The sequence below is a fragment of the Vanessa tameamea genome, chromosome 4 (assembly GCF_037043105.1).
Source record: "Vanessa tameamea isolate UH-Manoa-2023 chromosome 4, ilVanTame1 primary haplotype, whole genome shotgun sequence".
Lineage (NCBI taxonomy): Eukaryota > Metazoa > Arthropoda > Insecta > Lepidoptera > Nymphalidae > Vanessa > Vanessa tameamea.
In genome coordinates, this window is record NC_087312.1 from 14,140,088 (window position 1) to 14,162,620 (window position 22,533).

At 34.6% G+C, this 22,533-nt stretch overlaps 1 protein-coding gene across 1 annotated transcript in view; it reads left to right on the plus strand.

The window, feature by feature from the left end:
• Positions 1–22,533, plus strand: part of Side-ii (sidestep II) — a 394,183-nt gene that overhangs the window by 248,398 nt on the left and 123,252 nt on the right. The window contains exons 4-7 of the mRNA XM_026633535.2: positions 4,899–5,107; positions 12,589–12,702; positions 21,750–21,953; positions 22,180–22,340. Of these exons, the coding sequence (XP_026489320.1) occupies positions 4,899–5,107; positions 12,589–12,702; positions 21,750–21,953; positions 22,180–22,340 (688 nt within the window). The remainder of the gene's footprint in view (positions 1–4,898; positions 5,108–12,588; positions 12,703–21,749; positions 21,954–22,179; positions 22,341–22,533) is intronic.

Here is a 22,533-nt window from a genome sequence, read left to right on the forward strand (position 1 = left end):
TAACGTCTTTATTATTTGTTTTTAATTATTAATTTCATCTTTCACTAATAAGTATTTAGTTGGTGGTATAGTTTTGTACAAGCCCGTATGGGTAGGTACCACTCATCATATATTCGAACGCCAAACAGTACTACTTGGTATTATTGTGTTCCGGTTTGAAGGGTGAACTAGTCAGTGTTTTTACAGGCATATTGGTGACGTTAGAAATGGTAAATATTTCTTAAGGTGCCAAGGTAATTTTGAAATCCTATGTGCATGACAAATTTGCCTGATGGCTTTCCGACTTCAAAAAAAAAAAGAATTTAATGAATCTTTAAAAAGAGCGATACGATGTCTCAATATTTTATTATAAAGATTTCAGCTTTACCTATAGATATTACTTAGGAGGTGAAAAGTGACAATCAATAATGTCAGAAATACAGAAATTGGTGTCAAAGTAAACACAACAGAATTTTTAATAACACCATAAGAAAAGCAAAAATGTATGCAAAATAATTACTTCATTAAAATAAACAGTACAAACAAGTAAACAAGGCGTTTTCATCAAACATCAAACGCCACGAGGGAGCGAGGAGGTGCTATGTTTAAATTTGCTATCCTGAAACATCTCACCTAACGACGCGGCTCATATTTGATAAACAAATATAAAATAAGACGTCGTCGTGACGAACGAGGAACGTTGAATAATGGATACTGGTGATGAGATCAATATGGAAGACGCAGATTATTGTTACAGCCATTTCGGTCCTCTTCTCTTAACTTCCCTAGTTGCAATGGTAGGTTTTTATAATTATATATTTATAAATAAATTATACGCCATGTTTATACCTACCTAATTTAATTGGTGAAATAGCGAAACTGTTATTACAACTGTTTGTTGCTCATTGTACAATCAGTATTGCCAGTAGTATCAATATTCCGTAACAGTGGTAGTTTTACAATCAATACAATGTTTAAAAAATCCCTGAAAGTTAATTGTATAAAGAATGTTTTTGATTATAAATAAGAATATAATGCTTATGCAATATGTCTGAGAGGTCTGAAGAGGACTCTGTTTGTAATTGAATTTATTGTAACGTGTTTAAAAATAATCTAACAATACTTGATACCAACAATAATTCGAATTACACATAGACATCTATAAATATTCGTTGGAAAATTTCTCATACATATACTGATATAAAATTTAGTCATGTCGACACGATAGTTCCAGCTTTAGTCAATAAAGCAGTATCAGCTTTGATTTCAATAATTGGAAATAAATTAAGGTTTTTGCCAAAAATATTAATACCTGAAACATCAGTCACCCTAAGCCGTCAGATGCGATGACGGATAAAAGTGAGCAACAAACAATGTCTGGCGATTTATAGCGGCCGGCTTTTTATATTTATTCTCTCACAACGTGGAATTCACGTATTGTTTTGAGTAATTGCGAACGATTCTTGTATAGAATTTTCTAGAAACGTCAATGATCTTTAAAATTCAAACAAAATGAACTTCTTTAGAATTTAAATCGCTAAATCCAAATATTGGTTTTAAATTTCATACAAATAGTATGTTATTTTATTGTTTATTTTATTTTTTAAGAATTTTACAGATAATAAATTCAGATTTCATTGATATCAGTAAAATTGAACAATCTAAAGATTAAAGTTACCAATCCGAGGGAAAGTGAAGAAAGACGAAAGAGGTCATGGGTTTAAAAAGGCAGTGTTGTCACGTCGACGCGTTAAGGGCGCTGCTGTTCGGGCGATGCCAGACGAAGGGGATGTAGCAAATTGACAAAGGGCAGGGCTCATCGTTTTGCGACTGAAGGCGAGTGAGGTGCCTCCCGGAATACGCGATGAGGGACTTGAAAAAATATATTACAGCTGGATTGTACGAAAATATGATTCTTATTATATAATCGATTTCTAAATGTTTTGAGATTTATTCGATTCACTATATACATATGTATTGTAAATATGACAATAATTATGTTTGTTATTGGATGTCTCCTCGTTATAAACTTACCGTTTCGCTTTCTTAGACATTCGTCTAATTGAAAAAGGTAGTTTAAGGATTATTCATTATGATTATTATTTATATGATTATTACGTATTCATTATGATTATTTAAATAACCAAACTACGCCATAATATCATCTTATGTGAAAACTGACAATGTAAGCATGTTTAAAAGTAGCATACATTATACAGCACACCTTCTATTTGCAAGTATAATTCCATGAAAAAATTACATTATTAACAATATTACTAGTATCTGCAATCATTGAGAATAAATATAAAGTAGTTATCACAATTATATATGGAAATGTCAAGCTTAAATGCTTTTATTAAATCTTTCATCATTCCTAATACAAAATTGAAAAAAAATATACGAGACTACCGTCTCTCGTTTACTTTCAGATTTTATTTTTATTATTATTTAATAAGAAGGCATGTTTGTATCCTGTTCTCTGTATTTTATATTCCATTTTTATGAGCAAATATTTAGTTTAATTTATTGTACAGGCCTGTCTCAATAAATAGACACATCGGCCATTTTATGCTACACCATTAAACAGGACTATGCATGAAAATTAAAACTTTGTCAATATCAAAGTGCCTAACATGCAAAAAATATAAAATCAGCAACTATCATGCTGTTTAAAAAAAAATGCAAACATGCATCAAACATCAACAAAACCTAACGCTGTGGACAAAAAACGCAACAGCACCTTTGAAATGTCACGTGTAAAAGTGGTTGAAACAATCTACATGAAAATAAAACCGATGAGTGGGATCATAAGACCCTCGGTATATTTCATCGTTGTAATCCGTTTCATGATTATACACTCGTTTCTTTTTGTGCCTCTTGCCTTTTGAATTTTCTACGCTATTGTAGAATTATGGTCGTGTGAGGTTCCATGATTTATGGTAGGGACCAGCCGTTTGTAGCTCTTGTTTGTTTTAACAGGGAGGCGTAACGCGTTACGTTTTACCTGATAAAGCGAATGAGCGATTGCGATGGGGAAAAATTTAGTGATCTAAATATTGTACCTTTATATAATATATATTGCTGTTTTGTATTTTATCCGCATGAAACTATGTTAGGTCAGACAATGAAGTGATATATATGTTTTGACTTATATCGAGTTGAGATCGCTCCACTTGTAGTTGATATTTTCTCAAAATCCTTCTTCGTATTCTTTAAACGATACGAAAGCCTTAATCCGGTATCGACTCATATTATATGTATTTATTTAGAACATCTGACGCAGTATCCAAAAAAACTTTAAGCTGTGAAGTATTTAAATAACAACATAGAATATATTCACGTCACAATTTTCCACTTTCCGTATTTATTTTATACTAAAAATAAAAAATAAAACAGTGTAGCGTTCTAATTATATTTTTAGATACAAATATTTCTGTAATGCTGAAAAAATTATTGAGATGAAAACCGTTTTTATAACACTAATTTTCCGTTAAAAGCTTACAGAACGATTTGGAGCGAGTTTATTAAAATTAACGCTAAGTACATTTTTTGTAGAGATTTTTTTATAAATAAAAAATTGAGAGGTCGTAATGAAAAATGGATGTTCCTATTGGTTTAAGAGGATTATCGTTGCTGTGGCGTTATCCTTTTCTTGTGGATTAAGGACTTTATAATTCTAATTTTTCATTCAAATATTTGGTTTTCTTGCACACCATGCCCGAACCGTATTTAATTACTAATGCATGCATGCATGCAAACATAAGCTATTTCATAGAACGAGAAACAGAAAAATATAAAATATCTCAGAGAAACGAATTTCTCGTATCGAGTGACAAAGAAACAAAGGTCGCTCTAGCTTGAACGTTTTAGTATCTATTCTTCACGACATTATTAACATTTGATATGTAAACTTATATTTTTATTTACGTCCAATTTTCATCGTATTTATAATATATCTTCACTTGAATTCTCTCTATACATTTCCAATATGTATCATACGTACACATTTTACGGTAAGATATATGAGAATTCATCCAACCATTCATGCCATGACATGTGGTCTGCCGTCGGAAGTTATCGATATTCGTCCGGCATACGAACGTACTCGCAACGTACCTGTCGTTCGCAAATATCGTATTTCTGAAGACTGCAGCTTTTGGCAAAACTAGTGCTGTTCTGTAAAAACAGTTCGAAATTCCTGCGTGTGTTCAACTAGCACAGGTTATACGCGAGCTTCGTTCACAAGTGCCATCGTTGACTGATGTTGATTGATGTTCTATATGCGGATACGTGAACATAAAAAAATGTTGTTCATTTTTTTTAGAATTTATTGTAAAAGGAGCTGTATGGTACTGTACCTAATTAAAGTAAAAACTTGTCATTTTTTCTACACGACATACTGGTAATATTAATTTTGGAATACACTATATGATACCGTAATTGGATGATTGATTATACCTTCACAATAGGGTCTAGGAGTAAATTGTGGCTTTAGGTTTAATTATTTAATTTAATTAAGACTTATGTCAAGATTACTTAATAATACAAGATTCTTAGCGGTTTTTCTTATCAGATCTAATCTAATCTTTACTCCAATCAGATAACAAGATTGAGTAAGTTTTGTAAAACTGTTTTTTTGCACATAAGGTTTATACAGCGATTGCTAGAAGTAAAGGACACAAGGCCTCCTTTCTCATGTTATATTATAATAGTTCGAGTGATATCTTTTTTTAACCGACATTAAAAAAGGAAGAATTTCTAAGTTCTATTGTATAACGTTCACCGTTTTTTTCGTCACATGAAAATTATTATTGTTTGTATAGAATACGTTCTAGATAAAATGTTAAAAAGTACCAAACTTTTAATGCACCGTTATTTCGAAATTTGTCGAAAAATTTACCAAACATTTTTTGTTTCAGCTTCGACGTGCGAGGCAAGCACCTATCTGAGGCCAGGCATTGGTCTGCACCAGAAGTGTTTGGCCCACGAGCTCACTTCTCCACCTCACCACCTCCAGCGTCGTTGCTTGTACGAGACGTCAAGAGAAGAGATGAAGGCGTCTACCGCTGCCGGGTTGACTTTCGCAACACCCAGACCACCAGTTTCAGATACAATCTCACGGTTGTGGGTAAGTACTTATGATATAATTTCTATGTAATCGCATGTATTCGAAAAGAGTATATGCTGTAATATAATAATACTCATATCATCCTACTGCCATTATCCCAATTTTACTTGAGGTCGGCGCAGCATGTCTTCTTCTTTCATACTTTGTCGGACGTCATCTCACAAGTAACATTCTTTCTAACCATATCGTCTTTCACACAATCCATCCATCGTTTCTTGGGTCGTCCCCTACCTCTATATCCATCCACATAAATTCTCAAAACCTTTCTCACAACATGGTCCTCATTCCTCCGCATAACATGCCCATACTAAGACAGCCGGTTTCCAGATAGCTTCTCGGTTACCGGTGCCACTTTCAAACTTCCTCTTATATACTCATTCCTTACACTATCCATTCGCGTAACACCACACATTCCTCTCAGCATTCTCATCTCCGCCACATCCAATTTTCTTTCAGTCCGACCTTCCTTATGTGCCTGGCCATCTTATTCCAACATTCATCTACCTATTTCTCTTCTATCTCATTCATTTCTATCATTTTCTCCACTATATGATTCCTAAATCTACTAGCACATTCATCATTCTCTAACATACGCCATCTTGTCTTTGGAGGGGGCCGTGTTTGGCTGTTTCTGGGGGAGACACTTAATTTAACCTCCATCACCACAAGCCTATGTTGGGCGACTAATGCTTCGCCTGGCAGCACTTTACAGTTTTTGACACAGCATAGACTCCTCCGCCTCACTAGGAAGTAGTCTATTTGTGTCGCATGATGGCCACTCTTGTATGTCATTAGATGTTCCTCTTTTTTCTTAAACCACGTGTTTGTTATAGCCAGGTCAAAGGCACAGGCAGCTTGTAAAAGTGCCTCGCCATCAGCGTTCCGATTTCCTTATCCCCACCCACCATGCACTCTCTCATATCCATCACTCTCTCTTCCTACATGGCCATTGAAGTCACCACCCACGTAGACTTCATCGCTATCCTGTAAATTCATGAGCAGGCAATCAAAGTCCTCCCAAAACTTTTCTTTCACGTTCTCCTCACAGTCTGACTGTGGCGCATACACACTTACTAAATTCAGTGTCATGCCGTCCACAATCAGTTTAATCGCTATCAGTCTATCATTCACTCTTTTTACATCCACCACACATTCTTTTAACCCTTTAATCTAAAACTATAATCACACCATTTCTCTTGCCATCACTTATCATGCCACCACAATAGAATAATTTATATCCTTTTCCTATTTTCCTAGCCCTTGCACCCTTCCACTTTGTCTCTTGCACGCTGCATTTATCCGTCGCATTTTTAAAACATCTGCTAGTTCTCTTCCTCTTCCAGACATCGTTCCTACATTCCAACTTGCACACCTCAATCTTAACTCTCTCACACTTCAAGCTCGCTTCTTTCGTCGCACCCGCCCGTTCCGGTGCGACAATCCTTGTCCATTTCCCACAAGAGACGGGTGCTGCCCCTGCACGTCGCCTGTGGGGTACGCCCTAGCCCTATCACTCGTATGGTTTTTACTGTCCATGCTGCTAAGGGTTTTGGCTTAAACTTTATGGTCGGCAGCCTGCCTGACACCAACCCTCCCTGGGAATGCTGTCGTGGTGGTTTAGCCCAAAGTGCAGGTGATATGCAGTAGGCCTTAATAATAATACTATATAACTATAAATCAGTAGTTTAATATTGATGGGCAAGCGCTGATATTTGATGTCCTACTAATTGTATATATCTACTAATCTGCATTGAAATAGCGCAGTGGAATCAGGTCCATACTTCTGAAAAAGAGGCCTTATTCCAGCAGTTAATTCTGAGCACCCTTCAATCACTAAATAATAATCATAGGAGAAATAACACCGCTGACTCCGATGATGAGGAAGACAATTTTTTAGAAAAAATGGAACAAGTATAATCTAAATCTCTTAAACTACAAATCTTATGATTGTAACTATTAACTTCGACACAGCTTTTATATCAAATTCCGCAAGTTCACAATTACACGTTTGTCGCAGGATTGTTAACACAACACGTAACAGTATCTCGTTAGTATCTCACGGCTTACATTCAAATCATTGTTGGAGCTTGGAGGGTGATCGATAGTTTGTCGGAATGTTCAATCAACGTCTCTTTTGCGCCCCGTATTCATCAAGCGAGTACGTCAGCTTATTAATTTAATTAACATACTCCGCTAGAATTTCCTTCGTATGATATATATGTGTGATTAAATTAATATCACCTACGGTATTGCTTTAACATGTTTGACAGAAACTATAAAATTGTCATTTCAGAATCATTGTTATCTGGTGATTCGCGGCTTAATTTGTTTGACTTCCATTGCTTTTACTAGACTATGGAATGAAAAGGTTTCGGGTTAAAGGAGTTATCTTACTTACTGTAAAATATATTCGTAATTTCGAAATTATGCATCAAAGTGCATTCGAATCAATCGAGTTTATGCCTTAATCAAGTATATGATGGCGGCCAAATCCTTTTTTTTGCAGTACTATGTTTAAAACAAACTGTAGCGATCGCAAATTAATGAAATATGGGCAAGCGTTAGTAATAAATGGGAGACCTGGAATACTGTATATTTAGACAGATCGAAAAGGATAACAAATATAATAAAATCAGTTATATACGAGTAACAAAAGAAAAAAGGAGAAAAATAATGTCATATAAAGTATAAGTAACGTTTTATTGGAATCTGAACAATCTTCACAGATCACTCAATCGAAGCATGAAGTTTTACTTTAATGTTAAGTTTAAAAGAGTATTCGATGACCTTATGAAATGCCATGGAAATGCTAATAGCCGTCGCTCCTCGCACCTGAACGTGATAAGTGCGGATAAATGTCAGAGTGGAAATAACGCATTTATTCCATGCGTAAAAATAATAGGGCCTATTGAAATGGAAGCGATTATATTCAAACTCGTGAACTACACTTCACTGGAGGTGCCAACACGCTGTTCATAAAGTAGAAGTGATCATGCCTATTTGCACATTGATCCAATCGAGCAGTTTTGCCAATATTTTTACCCATTTTGATACATGTTTACGTGATATCATTTATTTTTTTTTTTACGTTTTTTACACTATATCTATAATTCAAATTCTATATCTTATTTTAGGTCTGTGTTGTCTAGACCATGGAAAAACAATATCCTCCAATTTCCATAACCTAGTAAGTAAATCAGACAAAAGTCCTACTAATCGAACAGAAGTTAAAGTGAGAGGCGGCGCAATTATGATTTAACATATATTTGTCTTGTTCATTGAAATGAACTCCTTGACAAATTTCGAACTCTTGGCATTTTTTGATAAATATATTAAATTCACTATCATATTATGCTAGTTATGAGGTTAGCATTAAAATAATATATTTTCATACATTAAAAAAAGGCTAATACTTTTGTTTGGACCACAAACGAGTCATTAAGTAAACGGTGTAACTCGTTAGAATAACGCCTGGGTTTGCTCGCATGGCAGAATAAAATTATACATCACACTGGCTTTATAACTCCTTGCATGTCTTATGTTTATTTTGATATAATATAAACTTATTTTTAAACGATTTAAATTCTAATTCATATTTAGAAATACGCAGATAGAATAACTTGGATTGAAAAGCGTTTCCGAGTATTTCAATAATAACATAGTCAGCCTGTACTGAATTATATTTAGGTCATGACTTTGCAGAGGGATAAATGTTCACATAAAATATGTGGCCGACAATACTCAATCACTCGCGAAGTGCCTGTCAGGGGTCTATTTGTGCGGCCATCTTGCGAAACCCGTGGGGTTTGTTTACAATCATATCGTATTAAGAACATACAGAATGAAATAAAACGAGAAAGCATTATATTCCGCAACAGTTCGATGTCAACCTTTTTATAGCAATTTATTCGTTCAGTGGTAACAGTCGTCTTGATAAAAATAATACAATCATTTCAACCTCCTCCATGCACGAAACGAGTGACAATGAATAAATACATAATAAATACGGTAAATTTATTCAACATATTCAAATTGCTTTTTAATTTAACCTCCTCACTTTTGGCATTTTTATTGGCGCCATAAATATATTGGATGTCATTACCGTTATTGTATTTTCGGTAATGAGTACCATCCCGATTCAGTTCCCTACGGGCGCGTGTAATTATGCCCTGGACATTCCCGGCATTAATTGGATCGGCCTTTGAAACAAAACCGTATTCGATTGCTTCGCGCTCCTTTATTGAAACACGAACACTCAGTTTACTGCCGCCATTCAATTTCGTTTGCTTTAAATTCATCGCTCGTTCCTCGTCCGATACTTTTGTCTTTTCTGCAAGATTGCCCCCACTTAAATGTTAGATTTTACGCTTAGTTTATCAGATCTTGATCGTTTTGCATCTTCTGTAACCGCACTTAATGTTTTATTGATCTACTGTTCGAGTTTGAAACTTAAAATCACTTCGAAGGCTATCAAAGATGCCGATAGAGGAGCGTGAGATCTGATTATCACTTTGTTGTCTTTCTATTAGGCGAAACGTTTCTGCGACGGCTCGTCTGAAATTGAATGCAAATCTCGTTAAATCGCATTACGGTATGGCACTTTTGGTTAACGAAGTAAAAACAGATAGCCAACTTAAATTAAAACAGTAACTTTATTAGTCTAGGGTAAACCGCCAGCATTTTGTGGTCTTTTTACCGTCGATACTTTTGTTACTTATTTGATCCGACCCTTTACACATATTATGAATACTATGATTTCAATCTAACTATATTATATTTAGATATACTAATTCGGGCTACAGTCGAGCAGTGACATATCAGTGGCATATATTAAGCCAAAATTAAATATACTCACTACCGCTCTGTGTATTTACTTAATATGATATTGTAGTTATTTAAGTAATTATTAATTATAAAAGAGGGACATAACATTTTGAATTCCCAACGTTGATGGCGCATTGGGAACCACTTCCCATTGGATAGACCATTTCCAACCAATATTTAAAAAAATATGTTTAGTTAAAATCGCAAATTAGGCACACGGAAACTCAATCGTGCTTGCACGAGTTTGAACTCCTAATACTCGATTAGGATTAATATGTCTATTCCAACCAACTCGGCTTTTATAGTGAACATACATACTCGTATTATATTCATTCGTTCAGCTACTAATGCATATTCACGTCCCACGAACGGTTAATGTCTTTTACGAAATCCCAAAATTGACCTTCCTAGTCTTTATAGGCATTGAAGGCACTTTAATAAAGAAGATTTTCGCTCCGAATGTGAAAGCAGAACTAAAGAAATGAACGTATTGTTCGTTTGTGAGCTAACTCGGAATTTATTTACCTTTGAGCGAACAGATTAATTCTCACTATTTTTACTCGTAGTCAATGGCTCGACTCGGAATTAGAGGGTAAAGTTAGATTGGACGAGTCCGCTGTGTCGAATGTAAAACCCAATTGGGCTTTTATGCTTTAAACGGGCCCCACCGAAATAACCCTACACGGTGTGGCGGAAAACACAGGCCACTCGATGCGAGCGTCGCAAGTGAATCTAACCCTTACTGTTAACGTGTTAAGGACCTCCCTATCCGCATGCCGATCCATAGCCGTGTGCCGGTAGTCGGTATGGGAACCGACTAATGGTAATCGAACGGAGCTGTTAGCAATCACCTGCGTTGTATCAGGCTGATTAATTGTATTCACGGATCTTGCCATATTATTGTTTATCCCATCCGTTTTAATACAGCACAATCAGTTCTGGATTAGAGTGATCAAGCTGATTGGGTCGGTACTGTTATGTAATGTTTTGAATAATAGTAAATTATGAACATGTATTTGTATTTGTTTAGTGCTGTATAGTGAACACCGGGAATAGTTAATTGGGATGTATTCATATAAGCATGTTCTGCTCTGGGGCTTTGAGCGTCAATACAATTAGGCAGACTTAAGGAGAAACTTTATCTATGTACAACTAATTTCAGCTGATAAATATGTATATTCAAGGATAATATAATGAGGAATATAGACATTTATTCGATTTAAATTTTTTTAGAATTCGAAGGATGTAAAATTGAATGATACAGTAATGTACGTTATTTTTTATTATATGTTAAAAAAAATACTGGCTGTCAAACTAATGTTAATCTGTAAGCAAGGAAACCAAATAACAGCCGTTTTTTTTTTACTTTGCAAGTTTGGATAGTAAATCGGCTTGGTTGCAATTTATTTGCTATAAATAGTGACATAAAGTAATTAAAATACTATATTTAAATGATAACTCCATCACGTAAACCTTTTTGAATTATGAAAACTTTATTTCGAGAATTAATTCCTGACGATATATTTATTTATATAAAATGAGAATAGTTCTTATTTTATATTATTTAAATAAAACACAACTAGAACAATGATTTAGTAGTACAATAATGTTGTCTGCGGCCTCTGAAACGGAGCGAATCTCGAGAAAAACTAGTGAAACTAATACAGAAACTGTGCAAGTTTGAACCACACTCACATTTCTCGCTGTAGTTTCCAAGTAGTTGTCGGAAAGAAAAGAGCTAAACAAAAATAAATATTTATGTTTGAGTGGAATTCACACCTTGTCATTTTGTGTTTTAACTTTAGCCGACTTCGCAAGGAAGGTTATCAATTCAGCCTTATTTCTAACCGACTTCAAAAATGGAAGGACTTTCAATCAATTCGGATGTATTCAATTTTTTGTTTTACCATTGTCACCTCAGAACGACCTCAATTTTATCGATTAAATATACAACGGATATGGCACTATTTTAAAAAGCATTTTATTTAAAAAATCCCCTTAGAATAGAATTGGTGCTGGTATTACTGTTTTCTGATATATTTGTGTATTGTAAAATAATTTTATTGAATAGATTAGTAAGGGTATATATAAAATTGATAAATCCATTGTTGTGTGTACTTACAATATCTTTGATATTGTAAATCGATACTTTTAGGTGCTGTAAAGCAAACCACCATAAAACGTGCACATTAGTGTTTTCCCAAAAATAACTGTCTCATTTAATCAGCGCCTTTAGATTGCCATTTATTTAATATAAAAACTCTAACACGTTTTTTCATTACATTTAATAAACATAGCTAATTAGGAATTGCAAATAATACAGGTATGATTAAATTAAAACGTATTAAGGCAACTTTTTAATATCGTATAGGTCATAGTTATTATTTTAATTTTAATGTGTTTTAAACTCAAATGTATGTATATGTATATATATATATACACTTTTTATTTCTGTAAAGCTGTATTGTTCGTTAAATATTAAGCTTTGAATTTCATAAATTAAAAAAGGCTTATAAACATTCTGTTCATAAAACTTATTACTTTAGCTCTCAAAACACATTGAATTTCGTGTTAAATTTAATTCAAAAGCCTGATATCAATATTTTTCTAATTTTACTTTAGTTTACTGCTTAGTAATGTCACGATGTTTGTTGCAGTGCCACCAGAGAAACCGGTGGTGGTGGACCGATGGGGCCGTGTCATAAACACCACAACTCTAGGACCCCATGAAGAGGGAGATGACGTGCTGCTCACTTGCCGTGTACTTGGAGGTAATTATTATAACTTAATTGTGAAAGGTTCAGTTGCAAAATATAATTGATTTGTTTTCCGTCAAAAGTAATTCATCTTTAAAAATCCTGTAACTGTATAACCGATGAATTTACTTAATTTGTTTATAGTATTGCTTGTACTTGACGGTGAAGGAAAACATCTATTTACCAACATTGCTCTGTTTTATGCGGGGTTTTCATGAAACACACAAGAAATCTGGCGATGGCGACATTAATACCAAGAATATTTAAGTTTCAAATATTAATTTGCATGAAAGATTATCTCATAAAAGTTTATTTATGGACGGAGTGTGTTTTTTATCCACCATGAAACACGTCGATTGTATTACTGATCTGAAACGACTATATTTATCTACGATTTCATTTGCGGTTACTCCGGTAGTTGTAAGACTTGCTAAGAATGTGTTCCGTTTTTTGTGGTGAGTTTACCTTACAGTCACCTTATAGTTTGTGAGTGGTTTTTTTTATAGTGGTACCCGTCGTGCCAGGTAACTTAACGCCTGGCCACTCAAGTAGTTCACACTCATCAGTTATTGCCGTGTGTCGGTTCGGGTGAGAGAGCTACTAACAGTCATAGAAGCTTTGTGTACTTCTCGCGGTACCAATATGGTACGGGTGGTCCATTATGCGATAGTAATTACAATCAAACTGTCAAACATTATAGTCCGTATTGATGAATAGATTGGAAAATAATAAAATTATATAGTAATCAACCGCGTAATATAAATAATGAAACGATAGATCAAAGTGTAGCGCAGAAATGACTATAAATAGTTCGTTTTGATAATCAAAGTGCAAATTAAACCACATCATGCAAAGCTCGGAAATGAGGGAACATGTTTAGCGTTGTATAATCAAGAGTGATGTATTAACATTTCTGTTTCGTTGGAGCGAGATGAATTATTCATGGGATTGGCTTCAGCGGGCTCGTGGTAGTTGGGCCATGATCGTGTTTAACGTTACGCTGGGTATCAAAAATGCCCACCTGTCTATGTTATTTAAAACCTTTTATTATATACTTGATTTTATATCAAACATCTTTCTACACGGTCCACACCTCATTAGTTCTTGTAATTATCAGCCTCAATCATAATACATTAAAGGTCTTTACGAAAATAATTAAAATAATTGTGCTTGTAGATACAAATCCTAACCGAACAAACTATCTAAATATAATATCATCAAACGTTAGATTGAGATGAATCATCGAATGAACAATCACACCTACAAAGTCGTACCTTTATTGAATACTGTTTTAAGGTTGCCTGCGCGATGGGCACATGCCCCGAGGTAGAAGCCTTACTACGTAAATTGTTACCAATCATCCCACGAATCCTATGTAACGTTACAATAACAAAACGTAAGAAAAAGTAACGTAATAGCTAAAAACAAATCGCTCCTTTTTATTGTCTAGAAGATTATTACACACTATATGTAGATATGTATATTGCTATTAGAACAGCTGAGATGAGCCAGTGGTTATTTATGTGACGCCCAAGATTGTGGGTTCAAACTTGGCCAAGCACTACTGAGGTATCATGTGCTGCACATGTTTCAATTCATGTCGTACTCAGCGGTGAAAAAAAACACCAACCCATTTATGGCTATTTTCAAGGGAACGAGTACCAAATTTGTTTCTTTTTATGGCATAGGTTCGAGGCCGAGCATACGGGCCACCTGATGGTAAGTGGTCACCACCGCCCATAGACAACGGTGCTGTTAGAAATATTAACCATTCCTTACGTCGCCAATGCGCCACCAACCTCGGGAACTAAGATGTTATGTCTCTTGTGCCTGTAGTAACACTGGCTCACTCACCCTTCAACCCGGAACACAACAATACTGAGTACTGTGATTTGGCGGTAGAATATCTGATGAGTGGGGGGTACCTACCCAAACGGGCTTACACAAAGCCCTACCACCAAGTAAATCACATAGAAATCTTAGCTTTTTCAATCGTATATATTAGATACTGAAGTCAATAAGCGATTGAGCCGTTGCCCGAGCACGTGACCCTAGAAATATAACATTAGTACTAATAATATATATAACTTCTAGAATAATCCTCGGGTTACATTATTCACCAACAAAATAAGTTGTCCTTTTGATAATTAACGCTTTGTCACAATATGTGTACTCGGTGTTTTGTTTGTTTTACGTTGATTAAGATCAAACAGATGCGTTGTGCGACGTACTTCGTAATCAGGCCATCGAGAGATAATGTACGGAATTATATGAAAGAGGAATCATTTCTTTATCAAAAGATATATATTTTCTGTAAAAAGTTAAGTAGTTAAGTTTCTCCACGTAAGAAAACTGTAGCTTATTCCACCACCTGAATTCAATACTTGTTCCAATCTCTTTATTGATATATTACGAGGTGACTTTTGAACACAAAAACAAACAATAATTCCAACTCGCAGGCTTGACCAACGAGCGCCCGGAGTCGAAGCCGTACTCAAAATATATTTTTAAGAGACTACCCTAGTAGAAGTGAGTTCGGAACCCGCAATTTCCTATTAATATTCACTCGCTCACGCCACTGAGCGGTCTCGGTAGTCGTTATGTTTTTCTGTCAATAAATTATGAGATTATAAATTTCTCGCTATTATTAATTAAAAGATAACAAAGACGACTATCACGTCAAAGATTAATTGCATATAAATTAAATTCCGCATTAATTCAAAACAAAATTATTTGCGCATAATTATAAGCACCCTAAAGCTACAATATTTTTATTAAATAAAGTTTAATAAGTAAGTACGTACTTTAGAATCATCAAGAGCAAACGATACTGGTTTAGAATTTATATTTTACTGTGAAGAGACCCCAAGAGATATCGAATATTAATATTACATACAGCCTTAAATTTCTATTACAATAGAATTCTTTAACTATTTTCAGATAATGTTTAAATTCTGACACGATAATAATTGACGTATTAGACTATTTTTAATAAAATTCTGAATTGTATGTAGTAGCAGATTGTATACAAAATTAATAATTGTTTAGAAACGTGTATGTAGCTGATTAGTTATTATTGTCATAGGACAATGTCAACTTATTAATTCATAATAATGTTGTTAAGGTAGTGATTGATTATGCAACCATTGTTGAATTTAATCCCCACTACAAAATATATAATTTATAAATAAGTCTGTCCATAAGCCTGTATTACCAGGATTCACACAGAAACAAGCCAGATTACGATGAAATTTCATGTTTTCAAGGCTATATCATGGATATTAAAACCGTTACTGCTAGTTAAATCGACGCTGGAACGAAAATTGGTCCGAATGCAAAATTAAAGAAGCGAGAGTGTAATTTCATCGACGTGAGTGATTTAAAGCTGCGACAATAACGTTGCACAAATTCAAACGCGAACTCGGATTTATATTCTTGTATGTTTTTGATTTCGAAACTCCCAAATTATTAAAGATACAAAATCCCACGCGCTCTCCCTCAGGTCTACAACGTTCATTTTCAAAACGGTGATAAATTTCTGACAATCTTTAATCAAGTGAACCCGTAAAAATGTCTAATAAAATCAATTTAATAATTATAATGAAATAAATTACTTTTCATATTGCAATCTTAGCGAGCAAACGAATATTACAAAAATATCTCGGAAAAGGCTTAATTTTCTCGTACAAATTATCTTGGGTACATTGTAACACATAAAAAAATACAAAATAAATGTCTTGAAATAAAGTTGAATTTCTTAAGACCGCCCTTGGGGTACTCACCCAAAGACATCGGAACGCTTTTAACAGACAAAACATCGCCACAGCACCTATTTACCACTGTAGGTAAAGTTATATCTTAACCCAATCACTCTACTCCTAAGTCTTTATGGAAAAACAACTACAAAACTTATCACTTATGACATCACTTCTCATCAAATTATAGTAACGTAAAATAGATGTCGAAATATCAGTGAGATTAAATTTCAAAACTCACCGTGAAAAAATCATATTCATGTAATTGTTTCATGGAGAAGTTTAAGCATCGGGTAGAAACTGATTATATAAGTATAGATACTGATTATATAGTATTACGGTTTAAAATTCAATGGCATACATTAAACATGTTTAATAATGATTAATGTCTGTAGACAGAAATATTAGGCGGCTGAACAGGTATTATTTAAGAACAAACTCGAAAGTCGACATGGTATGCGACATTGCCCAAAATAGCATCACCGTAAGTCAGTTTCCAACATTTTACTAGTGATATACGAAGTGAGACACAGAATACTGCATAGCTTCCCATCTGGCAAAGAAAAAGTAAGATTTTATATTAGATAAAATTAACTTATAATATAACATTTGATTGCCACGAAGGTTAAAGTTATTTTTAAAAATCAAGTCGCTTAAATTAGAGAAATCAAATCAGAACCAACGTTATCCGATCATAGGGAAGTGCTCGATGAAATTTAAAAAGACGACGGTCGAGACATTTGCATAATCGAGAAATTGATTGAAGCGTATTTTCTAAAATACTCTAAAAAAAGATTCAATGATTGCAAAGGCAGATGCCTTTCTAATGATGGGGTCTTAGTTGGAGCCCTTCTTTGGGCCAGTCGTTAGGGGGTCGCCTGTTGCTCGTGTCCTCATCTACATTTCCGTCACTCGGGTCGAATATTCATGTTCCTGTAATTTTGTAGATTATGCGGCCGTCCCTTCGAGGAAATCAAACTAGATGCGTAGTGTTCATCATTAGTAGGCGTAAAGTTAATATATAACAAAGCGTATTCGAAACATTTTTAGTGCTTCACTACCATTTTGAACATGTAAAGCGAGTTTTTAATTTGTTAAGTTTGTAAATTGAACCAATTAGCCAATGATATCTTTTTTTGTGATGTAAACAATCAATAATATGATCGCGTTAATTTAGTCGCATCCAATGGCAGGCCTTGAATCACACAGATGAATAAAATGTTTAAATGTCACGACACGGTTTAGTGCACTGTGTTTTTGATAAATATACTCTTAGGAGTAATTTCTTCAGATGCGCAATGTTAAATTTGACGGGTAATACTGCATTGTTAGTCTAGCGGCTAGCTTGTATGGCGGCAGATCACGGTTCTAGTTTTGGATCTCGGGTTGGGACAGCAAATTTTATTAGACTTTTTCAGTATCGTACATCCCGTGTCTCGGAAAGTACGTGAAGCCAGAGATTACACCGGATAGTTCATCTATGTTTGCTCCCACACTTGTGCAACTTCTATGCAATCAATTCTTTGTCCAGAATAGCTGACGTGGTGGTAATTAGTCTGGAGGACATTTCAAACAAGATAAATAATAATAAACAACAACCTAATAGTGTGTGTATTATAACCAGTACAATACAGCACTTTGTCAATTGTAGTCCGTTTTTGTTTACAACTATCGGTCAACACATTACATAAACTAAAAACATTTTATTTATCATTCCAACAAACGTCTGATTGAATAAAATATCAACAAGGATTTCATTATTTCAGCAGCGTGTTCGCGCTAACGCCGAAATCTAATTTAAATAAACACTGTTGTTGTTTATCAGCCTGGCAAAGAGAATTGTTTGCAAAATACGATTTATAGTCTTGTACATAGAAACAAATTTCGCGTGTTCTGGCTGTAGGTGAAATTAGGCCGTACCCGGAGCACTGGAGGAGCTACGTGACCCGCTTTATTCGCAATTATGAAAAGGCTCGAGCGAAGCTGCTAATCAATTTGTTAATGTATAATCATCGACGCTAGTTATTCCAGAATCTAGTAATTATCAGTGCTTTGCGTGAAGTCCGTGTTTTTATAGCGATCGGGCCAAATAAATCTCGCGACGCGGTCACTGAAACTGTTCAATGTCTGTGGTAGGTCATTCTTGTATAGTAGTCTGACTGGGCACAACTCAGTCATTATTCATTCTTCGGCTGAATAGAATAACTAAAAAATAGGCAAACAAAGGAATCCTAAGATTAAATTCAACTAAGTAAAGCCTGCACGTTTCGTGTGAAATTCTATCATACTTGGTGGATAACCAGAGAGGTTTGGAGCAGCGTGGAGTAAGCTTTACATCTTATATTTAAGAAGAATAAAGGGTGCTGCCTAACGTTTCCCACTAACGGACTGATGCGATGAAATATTTACTATTTGCTTTACGTCAATTTAATAGAAGTTACAGCGTTTCTTGTTAATGTATTTTCAATGCTAATTTAATTGAATGTAACCATTGGTTTCGATTTAAAACGCAAATACGAAAAATGAACTAAATTATACCGTAATATTGCAACTTGAATCTCTTCCAACTAAATCTTAATATATACAAAGCTAAATAGTCGAAGGAACTGCATTTTGCGTTAGGGATATTATAGTAATTTTGTGGAACGTTTTCCATGATTACTAACAATAGTAAGTTAAAGTAAAATTTTAACATTTTAACGTTGACGTATTGGCCACGATACAAGGTTGGAAATTGAGAATGAATTTCGAGTTAGGCCTGTAAATGTTACTGGGATTGTGTCTGAAAAAATGCTAATAGCTCTTGGACATTGCCGTGTCAGATTTTCAGCCTAATCGATTATAAAATTGGAAGAAAAGAGAATATGTCTGAGGAAACAGAAGTGTAGAGTAATATTATATATTGCGTAGTGACTCACAGATCACTGTCATTAAATTATATTGAATCTAAGCTATTTAAGCCGTTTGTGATCACAACAAGAAATATAATATAATTACTCTACTAAATCGTAATAATAATATTTAGGTATACTTAGCATTAAACTTCATTGCAGTTACATAAAATAACAGAATTAATTATACGGTCCAAGAAATTCTATTAAAGAAGTAGTCACTTAGAATTCAAAATCATCTAATTGTTTCAACAAGAATGTTCTCAAACTCCGATACAATCGCCTTTTAAACATAATTAGAATAGAGTCGAGACGCCCTACAAACTCATTAAAACTGGTAACCCTCACTCGGACCGAAGAGTACATCTATAGATTATAACTTTTGCTTATTTCGATCATTCCATATTGACAATGGGAGTACTTAACTCGTTGCTAATAATAACCGGATTTGTATCGCGATAAAGTTTAAAGCATATATTACTAACGGGACGTAAAATAAATTTATGAAATTAATAGCTCTTATCGTTAATCCTAGCTTTCTGCTACAACTTAACATAATTGTAATAAATGTTTAATATGCTATAAGATATAGACATTAAGTAAATAATTACCCAAGTCCTAGCTTCGAATTATTAACCGGAATATTGAAGAGTGATTCCAAAGTGACCAATGATTAATCAAAATATACTTTATTCAAGTAGGCTTTTACAAGCACTTTTGAATCGTCATTTAACAAACTATTTTAAGTAAAGCTACGACCGGTTCGGAATGTAGATTCTACCGAGAAGAACCGGCAAGAAACTCAGTAGTTACTCTTTTTCAACATCTAAAAATACAGTCACGTTAGTTAAATACAATTATATATGTATGTTATATGTCCTGCCTGGAAGTCAACAAGCATTAACTCCACGCTTTTTTATCATCAATATACTCTTGTATCGAATAATATGCCTTCTTTACCAATGTATTTTTTACGAATGACTTGAATCAATGAAACGGCAAAGTTAAATATGTCTGCGTAATTTTATTATAGAAACGGGGATGATTACTTACTTTCCGTACCTTAAGTCATTGGTCCTGCACTTAAACTCTTTGTAGTCGTGCCGGATGAGCTGATGGGAGAGTCTCCGGCGCTGTGGTTTACCTGAAATTTATCTGAAGAACTTTATACACATCATTATACAAGTGTATTAGCGCCGCTTCTGTTCATACATACAGAGATGAAGAATCTCATACGGTATCTTTGTATATATTATTTATATAAATTTCATACGTGTACAACTCTACGCTACCGAAAATTTAACGAAACGCATCGAATAAAGCGTTTCGTATTTGCTTTATAATATATGACAGTTACGTTCGGTTAACGGATTAGCTCAAATGCAATTTACATCATCGAAATTGTAGCTGCATTACGCGTAATTATATGCACGTAAACAAACCACTTACAAGAGGGAGTTCGGAGCTGGAAACATAAGCCGGCGGCTCAGCGGGCTGCGTGCTTCATGAATAGATGCATGCCAGCTACTGGAGGACGTTCAACACAAATCCAAATTGAATCCATTGACACTCGGAATTAGATTGGACGCACTCGGTATACAACTAGTAATTTAATTTGAACAAAGTGCTCCGTCGGATGGCACTGTAGCTAAGATAAAGAGTTTTAGGGGACGAAACTTGCATGCGAGTGCCTTGGGAAGATTTTGTCAAAGTGCTCGAGACACATCTCTTGTTAAACTAGAAGGACATTTGGCTGTTGAAATGAATTGCGCAATTAAGATACTTAATTAATTCTCCGCAGTTAAAAAGAAATTTCGACATACAACATTTATACATGGTGTTTATTTTTCAGCGAATTGCCGTAAATAATTTTGGTTGTTTTTTTTTTTTAAAGAAATACTTTTTATTTTTATCCCAGTGAACACATTCAGAGAGTAAAATGAGCGAAGAATAAATAAACAGTCATAGTTCATTGCGAATTAAATTAATTAGAACTATACTCGACCTTATTCTGAATTTTAAACGCCGCCTTCAGTCAACTCATACTGCCGTTGATTCGTAATTAATCCACGTGCAGCGAAACAGTTTTAATGAGCGTTAATATTACCTTATTTTCATATTTTTAAATTCCAAAAATCTTTAAGAATTTAAAAAAAATAATTGAGCTGTATGAAACATTATTTTGCAATTATCAACATACCATGGGTTTATTAATTGTTTATATATATTTAATTAGTTATGTCATAGTATGAAATATAAAATTTAAATATGTAAAAGGCCAGTGCACAGGTACGTGGAACAGAGCATCTCATTTTTGCAGCGCATCGAAGGTGTACGTTAGAAACGGTTAATATTCCTTATTAACTGTGCAAATGTTTATAATTGACAGAAATTGACCACCTAACATTTTTTGCAGGTCGCCCCGAACCATCCGTAAGGTGGCTTGTAAATGGAGTGCTCGTAGACGAAGAATACGAACACAATACGGGAGATGTAATAGAAAATAGACTACTTTGGCCGGCGATACGACGCGCGGACTACGCCGCGGTGTTCACGTGTCAAGCGGCCAACTCACATCTAGTGCCGCCGAAGGAAGTGTCACTAGTGCTGGATATGTTCTGTAAGTAAATGAAGATAAAGATGTAGACGCAAACGAATTTGCGAATCTGTGAGTGTGAATAGAATGAGCAAAAATTCAATACGACTCATCAATTTTAAAAACACGTTTAAGTATACCATTTTGTCCAGTACCATTTTTCCCATATTGCATAATGTAAATATTTCATTTTTAAGAATAGTTATGATTTAATTTATAACTAGATATTAATAATTGCATTATTCCTCAGTACGACCACTAACGGTGGAGATCAAAAAGCCGTCTGAAACGGGAGAGGGCGGTGTGCTCACAGCAGAACGGAGGTACGAAGTGGCCTGCGAGTCAGCTGGCAGTCGCCCTCCTGCTGCCATTTCATGGTACAAAGGCAAACGACAACTTAAAAGAATAACGGTAAGTTGTAGCTCCTAAATACTGTAATTGTTCGCTACCCGAGGAATACTCGTCACTATAATTCATAGACAATAGTACCATAAGAAATATAAACTAATTCTAACATCGTCATAAGATCACCAACCTAACGATTGAAAATGTTACATCTCTTCTTTCTAATTACACAAAGTCACGAGTGACCATTAATTTATAT